Here is a 12,500-nt window from a genome sequence, read left to right on the forward strand (position 1 = left end):
TTCCTATTAAATGCAACATGAATCACTTTTAAACCAGGTGCACTGACTTACGTTATGTGTCCAGGTGAAATTAAATAATTAAATCATGCATTAAACTAATTATTCCAACTTTATGGGCGACCCTGTATTTCAAAACCTGCTGCTTATTAAATCTCCTTCTTTACTTACCAAAATAACTGATTGTTGTGAGAAAAACCTGTTTTTAAATTACATTTTAATATTACCAATACAAATATAATTGATGTTGACTGTTTAAACTGTTTTGTTTGCCATGAAAAGAAGTGCACGCACACACACACACACACACACACACACACACACACACACACACACACACACACACACACACACACACACCTGTCCTCCAATGCCGTCGTACTGGCGGTGCAGCAGGACAAACATGGCCCGGACCAGCTCCGGATCCTCGATCACGGACTCCTGAGCCCAGCGGACCATCGTGTCTGAGATCAGCTGCTGTAACGTACCTGCACACACACACACACACAGACACACACACAGACACACACACACACACACACACACACACACACACACACACACACACACAAAACATATACTTGTAAAACGGCATCAAACCTCCTCAAATATCATTTGGAACTCTCATTCCAAGATAGCCATCAAGTTTGACCTGTTTTAGAATATTCTGTAAACAGTTTATTTAATGAAGATTTCCGAGATCACCTGCGTTTCAAACTTACTGGGTTTGCGGTCCTGCTTCTCCTTCGGCAGGTTGGCCATCTTCTTCTTCAGGTAGGCCACCTTCTCCACCAGCGACTGGAGTCGGCCCCGGATGGTGAAGTCGCTGTCCCCGTCGACGCCTCGCTCCTCGTCCAGCTCGATACCTGAGCGGACGCACAAATCACCGCACGGTACATAACGGGTGTGTGCAGCTGATGGAGATGCAGCACACGGATCCTATCATGGTGGAGGTGCAGCTGATTGGGCGGTTTACCACAGTGTCTCATCAGGTCCTCGTGGAAGTCCAGCAGCAGCTCTCGGATGTACTCAGGACAGGGACAGTCCTGCTTCTCATCCTTAAAGTTCAGCAGCATGTTGATCTGCAGGAAACACAAGCAGGTCTGACTGGGGTGCCCGGGTCTCCATTATCAATTATCAATTATAATTTGCACAAAACAGGTCCTGAAAGCATCCAAAATAATTATGATTGACAATATTTGTATCCAGATAATCATCAAAATATGCTTTAAAATCTTAAAACGGCAGAAAAACATTCTGGAAACAAATATTTTGATGAAAAACTATCAAATAATCTTAAATGGGATCATAAATCCCTGCATAAATAAAGGATCAATGCATTTGAAAAATGAGTAGTAGTATTTTTTAAATCCAGAAATATTTCACATCATATTTAGTGAAAAATGTCAAATAATCTTGAATAAAATGATCATAAATTTATAGATCTCTCTTTTTTATGATTTGTAGAAATTGAGATTGTAGAAAAGAAATCAGGATTTCTCTCAGCCGTTGAATCTCGTTACTCGTCATCATGACGTCATGGCGACTCTTCTTCTTCGGGGGTGTCCTACCTGCTCCTGTGGAGGCGATCTGAACTCTTTGGTCTTCTTGGCCGTGAGCGCCGCCGACATGTTGAGCGCCAGCATCACCTCGTTGTAGCGGAAGCGCTGGTTGTCTTGGAGACCGGCCACGAAGTCGTCAGAGAAGGCGACGACCGCCTCGATGCGATGACGCACCTGGCAGTCGCACAGGTACTGCAGCACGTGGCACATCTAAGAATAATAATAATAATCAAATCAAATAAATCAAATAAATTAATAATTTAAAGCCAATGGAAATAAATAAATAAGTAGTTTAGTGAACAAAAATAAATGATCGCTGTTTACAAATGACCAATATTGACTCTGTTGTACCTGTAAAAGTCTTAATTACAAATAGGGCTTCACCTAAATATTATTTTTTTATTGATAAAACAAGTTTTTTTTTTTGATTTGTCAATATTTTTGACACCGTATGTAACCAGATAATTAATCCTAAAAAGGACACACAGAATAAGTGAATCACTATATTTCACAGCAACTGGTTCCCTGTACTGGAGAATCAGTGGATTTACTGAAGTACTTGATTTAAAACTTGTACTAGTACTAGTACAAGTACTACAGACAGTTCAAATAATCAATCCTGTGTTCCTCCGCCCTGTTTGCGCTGAAATAAAACACGTTAAAACCTGTAATCTGACATAAACACACATATAATTGCATGTTAAACCGAGTCACCTGGAGCTTCACGGGTTCGGGCAGCTTCATCTGCAGCAGCCCTTCTTTGGGCACGCTCCTCCCTCCCTCCTCCGCCTCCACCTCCTTCACCACCTCCGGCTCCGCCTGCGAGTCCTCCTGCCCCTCCCCCCCCTCGGAGAACACCGCCGGCTCGATCAGCCGGAGGATGTTCTTCAGGTCTCCGCTCCGGAACACCCCCATGATGAGGAGGGTGTAGAAGAGCTTGATGAGGGGGACGAAGAGGAACTCGGTGCTGCCTCCGACCGGATCCCTCACGTGCATGCTGCCCTCCCGCACCGCCTCCGTCAGCATCTCGATGGTCTTGGTCTTCAGCACGTCTAAGGGGAACTCGGGGCTGTGCTGGAAGCAGTCCGCCGACCCGTTGCTGCCGCCGCTGCGATACTGCGGTCCGGGCCCGCAGACGAAGCTCGGCGAGGAGAAGTGCATTCTGGGTCTCAGGGAGGTGCTGAGGCCGATGCCCGGCAGGCCGTGCTTCTTCTTCTCGTCTGGGAACAGCGTGATGCTCTTGGTCTCGTCCGTCATGGGGACGATGTACTCGTTGTTCATCATGAGGCGAGCCGTGGTGTAGCTGCTCAGGTGGATGTCGATGAGGAGGTCGTAGTAGCCGGTACGAAGCAGGCCTGCAGGGGGACAAGGACATTATTATCACATTATTATCACCATGTTTTCTTCTGGATCATCTGTACCTGTAGAATTTGGTACAACTTGTGCAGGAATATCACAATAATGGAAAATACAACTATATTTGGAGTGTTTGATGATACTTTTGTGGATCAACCTCCACAACATTTCATCCATTAAAGCATCAGCGTTTCATGTCGTCCCACATCTCTCCTTAAGTATCAGAAATCTCAATTTAATTCTTAATATAGAGAAGACTATTGAGCATGTACTTCTTCTAGGTCTATTACATGACATCAACTTGTGCTTTAGGCTATGACTACGACCTGGACCTGATTCAGAGACCGGCTCTGATACCTTCTAGTCTACCTGCACTGTGTTACCTGGCATGTACTTGTTCTCGATGGCCTGCAGGAGCTGAGCCTCGTCTACGTGGGAGCAGAGAGCGTGAGCCACCCGGTTGTTTCCCAGAGCGCAGATTGCTGAATACAGTCTGAGGGTATGGTAGTGAAACTTTAATAAGTCCCTCTGCTCCGACAGCTCCAGGACATCCACCGACCTGGAAAACACACAGATGCCGCATGAGGACGGAGACTCAAACACGTTGGAGGAAGCCAAATGTATTGGTAGCAAGCTGTCAATCACAAGGAAGCCCCGCCCCCTAAAGCATCCCCTGCTTTCTGGTCTGGTGGACTCTAAATGGACCATAATGTACTAAATGAACATCATGCTGGATTGAAGAAGACTTGAAACTAGAGATTGAGACCATAAACTCATGTTTATAATGTTTACTGAGATAATACATCAAGAGAGAAGTAGGACCATTTTCTCATAGACTTCTATACAACCAGAGAGGAGTCGCCCCCTGGTGGCCAGCAGAGAGAAGTAGGACCATTTTCTCATAGACTTCTATACAACCAGAGAGGAGTCGCCCCCTGGTGGCCAGCAGAGAGAAGTAGGACCATTTTCTCATAGACTTCTATACAACCAGAGAGGAGTCGCCCCCTGGTGGCCAGCAGAGAGAAGTAGGACCATTTTCTCATAGACTTCTATACAACCAGAGAGGAGTAGCCCCCTGGTGGCCAGCAGAGAGAAGTAGGACCATTTTCTCATAGACTTCTATACAACCAGAGAGGAGTCGCCACCTGGTGGCCAGCAGAGAGAAGTAGGACCATTTTCTCATAGACTTCTATACAACCAGAGAGGAGTAGCCCCCTGGTGGCCAGCAGAGAGAAGTAGGACCATTTTCTCATAGACTTCTATACAACCAGAGAGGAGTCGCCCCCTGGTGGCCAGCAGAGATAATGCAAGTTTAAGGCACTTCTACTTTGGCTTCACTTTTCAGAACTGGAAGTTGCCTCCAGGTTGTGTCTTATTCATTTTGGCACTCTTTATTACAGATAGAGTGTTTAATGAAGGCACTGAGCCCAAAAGGGGGAGGGGCTTTATAGCTGTGATGGGCCAGCATGGTGCCACAGTGTGTGTGTGTGTGTGTGTGTGTGTGTGTGTGTGTGTGTGCACACCTGTTCTCCTCAGGTATGTGCAGAGACATGAACTGCAGAGGGTCGTTACACTGGACCTGCCAGCCGTGTCTGTCGTTCACTCTGGATCCCGACACCTGAAAAAGCAAAATATGTGTTACTACGGTAACGTCACAGGCAGCAGCATCTCTGGTGTTTTCATCCCTTCCTGTCATTTCCACGGGGTATACAGTTAATGATGGTGTATGTCAGGCCAGCCCACTTTAACACTTCACTGCTGCACTCACAGCTCTAATGTTACTTCTAATTTAATATTCCCTCCATCGCTCTTTCTCGGTCTCTTGACCACACACACTGCGGGCTGAACGGAGTAGATGATGTAATCTGATTATAACGTGGCAATAAACTTCATCAAGCCAACAGAAAATAAACACAATGTACAATATTAAACCGGCATTCTGACTATAAACTATAAGCTTTTTAAGGCAACAACAGATGGCATCACATTTATGATGGTATCATACAATCTGGATTTTTAAATACTGTGGTACACGGTAATAACGTAATATTTGTACCTTGAGGAAGTGGTTGGGAACCCGACTCCATAACACAGGAGTGAGGAACTGGACATGCAGCCGTGGAGGACACTGAGGAACCGGGTTCTTCCTCTCGCTCTTAAACAGACCGGCCGACAGAGGCATCACATTCTGGAAACAACACAAACATTTTAATTCCACCTGCAAAACTCCTAAAGAGTACAATGTAACAGGATGATTTAATAATTTAATAACATATCTCCACCTCTGAACCACTGGAAGGCTTTTATTTTGAAGCAGCAACGGGAAATGCAGGTTTATTTGTTTGGGGTTTACTTTAGGTTACTTTATTTTGATGATTTTGATTTTGAAGTTGTATGGATGACTGTGTGTGTGTGTGTGTGTGTGTGTGTGTGTGTGTGTGTGTGTGTGTGTGTGTGTGTGTGTGTGTGTGTGTGTGTGTGTGTGTGTGTGTCCTTCACACCTTAATACGCCCGAGTTCAAACTGGAAGACATTGGGGCTGGTGGCCTTGGCGAAGACCGCCGGGAACAGCTTCGTACTGGGCTCCACCTACAGACACAAGAGAGGGCTGAGCTACTTACTGAAGTCCTACTGAAACCACAATTTATTGTAAGGAAGAAAATATTTTATTCTGAAAAATGCTCCTGTGAATCATTATTGGAAGCTGAAGAGTATGAATGGATATGAATGAATATGAACAGTATAGGAGAAGACGAAGGGAGCAGGTGAACGGATCATTCCCTCGCCTGTAACACCTTATTATTATGTATTTGACATATTTACCTGGTAGTACGTGCTGAGTTCTTTTCCGTTGGACGTGAACGTCAGAAGTCCGTTGGTCGTGTCGACCAGACAGCCGATCTCTAAGCCGTTGTTGTTCCTCCCCTGACCCGGACTGCTGCTCTCCCCGGCCCACACCATGTAGCAGTTACTGCGCTTTATACTGGAGAACACACACACACACACACACACACACACACACACACACACATTAATTCCCGACCCTGGCCCCTTTTATTTTGAAATGCACTTTGACCCGGAAAAGGAAGGAAAGGAAGTCGGCCATTTTGGCTTTTTAGTATACAACCATAAGGCTCGTTGGAGTTTACCGGCTTCTACAGGAAGTCACAGAGAAATGATCCTGTTAGATCGTATCTGGAGGCCGCAGCCCGACTCACCTCTCGTGAACTTTGCCCTTCTCGTCTCCCAGGGTAACGGTGACGGTGCGGACGTTGTGCAGCTCAAATCCGGGGTCGTACTGATGGAAGTCGGACGTCACCCAGCCGACCCAAACGCTGCTGGGCTCCTGACCCGGGAAGATCCGCACCGAGTAGTAGTGCTGCACAGAAACAGGAAGTCAGTTCTCCTGCATCTCACTGCTCTACTTATTGATCCAACGTCATCAGAGACACATTTAGTGTTTGGTGTATTTGGTGGATCCTCTCACAGTTGAGGCCTGCGTGAGGAATTCATACTCGTCCCGGTCATCGGCCATCACCTCCTCCGAGAGACGAGCAGACGACGGGCAGCTGTTGTCTGGCTTGTTCCTCTTCAACGTGAAGCTGAGATCAGAAGGTTTAGAATATAATAATCATATTAACATGAGCGTTTCTTTTGGGGGTTTTTTTTGCCTTTTTGTTTAATTCTTCGACAACACGAGGAAGCGGATTGCGTACCGCTGCCGGAGCTTGGACGGCTTCTCCTGGTTATAATCTTTGTGGTTGTTGAACTCGTCTCTCTCGGGTCCGTTGGGACCGTTGTGACCATGTGAAGACTTCATCAGGACCTCGAAGTCCGACACCGTCTCAAAGTCCTCCAGCTCCTGGACGGACGGACAGTGAACGCACCACGCATATCCTCAGTCAGATGGATGGACAGACAGACAGACAGACAGACAGACAGACAGACAGACAGACAGACAGATAGATAGATAGATAGATACTGTTACCCTCTTTGGTGAGAAGAGGCTGTCGTTGGGTCTGCAGAAGGACTCTGAACACTCGATGGGCATGCTCAACCTGTAGAAGGTGATGTCAGTGTAGCTGTTCTGTGAGCCAAATGACCTCTGGGTGACCTTCAGGCAAGGACACGACTCCACCGTCCCATCTATCCTCGTCACCTGAACAAGGAGGCAAAAATCAGTGTGATTTAAAGTTCTCACAGAAACCTTCATCAGGTTGTAGCTACGTGGATCTGGATCACAGGAGACCACCCCCCTCCTCACCTCCATGTGCTGGTGGTTTGGGGGGACGGGGACGAACTGAGGCAGCCTCTTGCTGAGCCACATGGTGACGTCCCGGTTCATGTTGACGGCGAACGGTTCGTAGCCTTCCTGCAGGCCGCAGATGGTGAAGTACTTGAGCGTGCTGACGTCTTTACCGAAGTTCATCCTGCCCACCTGACACACGCCCAGACTGGACACGGGGATGAAACCTGAAGTCAAATACCAAGATGACATCATCAACACAGGCAGCTTTTTATGGACCACTCAATCTAGAAATGTAAGCAATTTCTTCTGATTTCAAGCACTGATTAACGATTTCTGGTTCCACAACATCCGTTCTGATGGCTGTCATGATATAAATTTTATGTTGATTATCTCTTGTTTTATTCTAGATCCAGAAGAAGATTCCGTCTCTTGTTGTCCATCCAAAGTTGATCAAAGTTGCCCGTGTTGTCAACAACGCGGTACTGACCTTCACCGACTTCGAAGTCCTTGAAGGCCAGCTCGGACCCGGAGTCGTCCAGCAGCACCTCTCCGTTCAGCGTGAACATCATGGTGTGTTCGTTCAGGTCCACCATGCAGCCCACCACGTCCCCCGTCTGCCAGGCCCGCCCAAAGTGCTCGTTCCCCTGGTGCCAGCGCTGGACCTGAGCACATTGAAAACATGAAATCTTGCCTCCTTTATGACTAATCTGGACAATAATTAAAAAAAGAAAACTGAATCCAGCCACCTTGAATCCATCGAAGACAAAAGCCTGGTCATCGGACCCCAGCTCCTGGTCTGGGAGGCATCCTGGTCTGGCCCAGCCCACCCTCATCTCTCCGGCTGTTAACACCTGGAGGACAAGCAGGAACCAGGTGAGTAACAAGTACATTTTCACTAGTAGTTCATGTTATAATATGTCTTCTTACCTCCAGCTCAAAGTACCACTTCCCTGCATTCACACAGTACGTTTTCTCTGCTCTGAAGATGCGAAACCTCTCGGCGGAGACGTTGTTGGGGTCGGCCTGAGCTGCTGGATGAGAAGAAAAGCACATCATGAAAACAATAAGCATCATTTGTTAGCAATCCCCCCCTCCCAAAAAGTGACTACACAAAACATACAAGTATTCCTAAAAGCATACCATGGTCCTGGTCAGGAGCTTCCAGGTTGTAGCCATATCCCAGGAGAGTTCTGACGGCTTCTCTTAAACTGTCTTTGTTGGACTTCTTGGTTCTCTCATCCAGCAGAACGTAGGGGACCAGACGAGGGTTCCTACGGTTCTTCACGTCCTGAGAGAGACGGAGAATGAAACAGGAAATAACCGGATACTTTACAGGAACATACGCCAACATCTTATTATTATTATTAGTATTATTATGATGATGCTCCTACCTGTTGGATGCCGTAGGTCCAGCCCTGGCGGATGCGGTCTCTTGCCCAGACGTTGTGTGCGTTCTCAGCCAGTTTGTCCACCATGGCGTCCTGCGTGGAGGTTAGTTTGATGTGGTTCAGGTCCAGAGGAGCAGGTTTATACCCGCCGGACAACTCATAGCTGCACGGACACAGAGTCACTGGGTGGTTAGCCGGCTGCTGCTCTCCTCATCTCAACATCAGCATCCATATGCTCTTATTATACGGTTCAGGTGACTCACGTCTGGGACAGTTTCATGCTCTTCACTTTCTCCACAGCGTGTTCGTCCGCCAGGCCGACGTGGCAACCCAAGGCCAGCAGAGTCCTGTGGCCAAAACACAAGATTCAAGGAATTCATTTAGTTTTCACAAACATGATGTCCTCACCCAGATCCCACTTAAAACCCTGGAGTTCAGTTTGTCTTCATCACTCTGGACGAAGGGAAAGAAATACACATTGTTGTACACTATTTTTTTTTTACAAACGATGCAGAAGAGTATCGTTTTTTTGTCCAATAATGTTAAATGTGTCTTTGAGTACTTTAAACAAAAATCTCCACATACATTTTATGAATTATCATTAATTATCAGGACAAACGTGAGGAATTAAAATTCTGGTGACAGTTTATGCAGCTTCTGATGTGACTATGAGGCTCTTTGATTAATACATGATTCATTATGATTATTATTGTAAGAACGACCACATTGATGATGTTCTGAGACACGACTGTATAAAAAGCCCTTTCTTATACAGTGCATGTGCATGAGGTGTTTTACTGTGGATCACTGTCACGTTGTAATTAACTGACACAGAGTCAGATCCAAGTACATCCCTTATAACAGCTTTAGAGGTATAAATCAGGGGATATAACCCACACTGACTTATATACAGATCTATGAACAGATCTCTCCGTCATTATTAGTAGTTTAGATTCTGAAAATCATGATCTATCACACATCTGCCATCATAAAATCCATAAACCTGGAAGTCCAACGTGTTCGTGTGGAAGCAGCGTTACTCTATGGTGTGATATAAGTATAAATATTCCATCTCAACGAGGAATGGGATGCATTACTTGAGAGTCTCCAGAGACATCTGGAGGTTGTAGCTCCGCTCCTGCTCAGGAAGCTTGGAGAACTCCACCAGACAGGGATGCTGCCGCTTGTTATCGTCTCGCACCTGAAACACACAAGAAAACTGGAATCAGTCGACATGCAGCTCATTGTCTTCTTCAGTTTGTTAGACATTCGTGTGAAATTGTTATAATAAGCGTATGGATGAGTGTTTTCATGACGTAGGGACAGTTAGGACAGTGAGGGAGCCTGTTGCTTGGCAACCTTTGATCTCAGGACATGGAGGATTATGGGACACCAATAATAAATTAATAAAATGAAATTCGATTTCATGCCTATTACGATACGATATTATCAGGATTTAAGAAACATTTTTATGTCCTGCATATATTGTGATATTTTACCGTTTTTCAGAGAGAAACGATTTATCTACTAAGATAACATTTTCAATTAAATCATTTTTAACTTCCTTCCTGAAGATTTACGACCACGTCTGATAAAACTATACAGAAATAATATAGTGAGTGAAAGAGCGATGGTTGATGTGTGATTGGAGCAGCTCAGATTATTCTTATTATTATGGGATGGATTCCACTGAGACGGGTCGTCGGTACTCACGGCTCCGTAGGTCCAGCCCAGTTCAATCTTATTCATCACCCACAGTTCATGGATGTTCTCCGCCAGCTTCTCCCTGATCCTCTCCAGGTGAGGAGGCAGCACGATCTACACACACAGACACACACACACACACACACACACACACACACACACACACACACACACACACATTAATTAAATAATAATGACCTATTAAAGCAGGATGCAATATAATAGTGAGGGAATATTTACAGATTTATTACTTCATTGTTTCATTATATCCTGTCCTCTGTGAGATTTTATATATTTATATATTAGATATCTAATACAGCACACTGATCTGACAGCTGGTCTGTACCTGGCTGGTGTCCACAGGGGTCGGGGTGAACGCTGCCTGGCTCAAGGTGATGGTGGGTCCCAGCAGGTCCCGGGCTGCGGTCTGGTCCTGACTGGCCTCCAGCTTCAGCTTCTCCCGGGGCAACACGGCCTCGTAGCAGGGGGCGTAACCCGGAGGGGGGAGGAACTTAAACTCACCGTGACGACCGCCGAGGAGGAACCGGACCCTGCAGGAGGAGGAATTATTATTATTAATAATTATTTAATAAGAATTGTATTACTCTAATAATGTGATAATGAACCTTAACTCCAAAGTATTCTACAAATACAATACAGAATATATTCAAAATAGTATGAAATATTGTCATTCTACTGTAAATACAGGAAAACACCATCCGGTGAGGCTATGGATGATTAATACTACATATAGTAACTCATGAAATATGACAGAAATGCAGCTTTCTCTCGTCATTTTTTGACTTTTTGAAACTTTGACATTCCCTCATGTTGTTTGATGCTCAAGTTTCAATAATTAGACAATAATAACGACATTGATATTCCACTGACTTGACTCCTGCAGAGAAGCTGGCCACGGGGAAGAAGAGGCCGTCGGTGTTGAAGTTCTCAAACATGCCCTGGACCGGCTGGCCGTTGATCCTGAAGGAGATGCTGGGCACGCTGAGGTCCAGGCAGCAGCTCACCACGTCCTCCGCTCTCAGGAGATGCTGATTGGGCGAGCTGACGGTCCGCGCGATGCAGCCTGCAGGGAGGGCGGGACGACATGTGAGCATCTGAATATTTTAATCTGCCATCTGGAACAATCAGACTTCATAGTCATCATCTGTCGGTGTAAAAACATCACACTTATTCAGAGGATGCCTTTCATGGTATTGTTATTTTAAATGTGTAGCGGAGTCGTAGTAAATTATGGCTATGCATAAAGATGTACACATCTTATTTACATAGTGTAGTAGCAGCCATCCCTGGTTTAAACACACACACACACACTCACACACACACTCACACACACACACACACACACACACACACACACACACACACACACACACACACACACACACACACACACACACACACGTGTCCCTGTAGCACCACATTGACATCATGCAGAGCTGTTGCGACTATATTGTTATATATGGTATGAAAACCAAGTATGCATCAAGACCGTAACCATAGTAACGCACTCTCACTCCTGTATGCATGTCCACGCTGTAAGAAGAGAGGTAGAGACCCGAACTGACTCCGATCTGCTTCCATGAATTATAATATATTAGATATCATTTTTTCAATGTATTGTTAAACACATTGTATTGCAATTTTGTACAAAAGGTGCTGAATGAATGAATAAAGTTTAAATTTAAGTTAAGAATTTTTTCTTTGTGGGTTTAAATTGGATTTATTTGTGAACAGACCTGATCAGGAACAAAGAGACTTTAAACTCACCCTCCCTGCTGTCATTGGTCGTTGAAATAACACAACATGACTGTCTGTACTATTTGTAGCAAGGACAAACACACACACCTGACCAGAGATGGAGTCCATCGAAGCCGTAGGAGTAGAGGTCATCCCCGACCCCGTTGCCGCCCCAGCCTTCGCCCCCGCTGGGGTACGGGGCGTACCCGCTGGTGTTGGCCCAGCCCACCCTGAGGTGGGAAGCCTCCGCTGTGACGAACGGCAGCGCCTGATCCACGATCAGCTCGTAGTACCACTTCCTGTACTGAGCCGAGCCGTCGCTGACTCCCAGGAAGATGTTGGGACGCATACTGGAACGAAGAAATCCATCAGAACATGACCTTCCAGCGTGTGTGTGAGTGTGTGTGTGTGTGTGTGTGTGTGTGTGTGTGTGTGTGTGCGTGCGTGTGTGCGTGTGTGTGTGTGTGTGTGTGTGTGTGTGTGTGTG

The 12,500-nt window shown here is 45.9% G+C and overlaps 1 protein-coding gene across 3 annotated transcripts in view; it reads right to left on the reverse strand.

Moving 5' to 3' along the window:
• ryr2a (ryanodine receptor 2a (cardiac)) overlaps positions 1-12,500 on the reverse strand; it is a gene marked incomplete at its 5' end in the record, with an annotated part of 84,316 nt that overhangs the window by 35,107 nt on the left and 36,709 nt on the right. For 2 of the 3 annotated variants that reach the window (XM_084040447.1, XM_084040445.1), the window contains 26 exons: positions 358-485; positions 720-863; positions 974-1,079; positions 1,569-1,769; positions 2,274-2,914; positions 3,299-3,474; positions 4,439-4,533; positions 4,972-5,103; positions 5,417-5,503; positions 5,738-5,897; positions 6,133-6,293; positions 6,402-6,516; positions 6,631-6,776; positions 6,903-7,073; positions 7,179-7,387; positions 7,651-7,825; positions 7,910-8,014; positions 8,091-8,194; positions 8,304-8,451; positions 8,555-8,714; positions 8,815-8,898; positions 9,649-9,752; positions 10,265-10,369; positions 10,602-10,806; positions 11,147-11,339; positions 12,122-12,363. In XM_084040447.1, the coding sequence (XP_083896573.1) occupies positions 358-485; positions 720-863; positions 974-1,079; positions 1,569-1,769; positions 2,274-2,914; positions 3,299-3,474; positions 4,439-4,533; positions 4,972-5,103; positions 5,417-5,503; positions 5,738-5,897; positions 6,133-6,293; positions 6,402-6,516; positions 6,631-6,776; positions 6,903-7,073; positions 7,179-7,387; positions 7,651-7,825; positions 7,910-8,014; positions 8,091-8,194; positions 8,304-8,451; positions 8,555-8,714; positions 8,815-8,898; positions 9,649-9,752; positions 10,265-10,369; positions 10,602-10,806; positions 11,147-11,339; positions 12,122-12,363 (4,297 nt within the window). The remainder of the gene's footprint in view (positions 1-357; positions 486-719; positions 864-973; positions 1,080-1,568; positions 1,770-2,273; positions 2,915-3,298; positions 3,475-4,438; positions 4,534-4,971; positions 5,104-5,416; positions 5,504-5,737; positions 5,898-6,132; positions 6,294-6,401; positions 6,517-6,630; positions 6,777-6,902; positions 7,074-7,178; positions 7,388-7,650; positions 7,826-7,909; positions 8,015-8,090; positions 8,195-8,303; positions 8,452-8,554; positions 8,715-8,814; positions 8,899-9,648; positions 9,753-10,264; positions 10,370-10,601; positions 10,807-11,146; positions 11,340-12,121; positions 12,364-12,500) is intronic. The other variant, XM_084040446.1, reaches the window with a different exon arrangement.

Source organism: Eutrigla gurnardus, assembly GCF_963514095.1.
Source record: "Eutrigla gurnardus genome assembly, chromosome: 22".
In the NCBI taxonomy this organism is placed as follows: domain Eukaryota; kingdom Metazoa; phylum Chordata; class Actinopteri; order Perciformes; family Triglidae; genus Eutrigla; species Eutrigla gurnardus.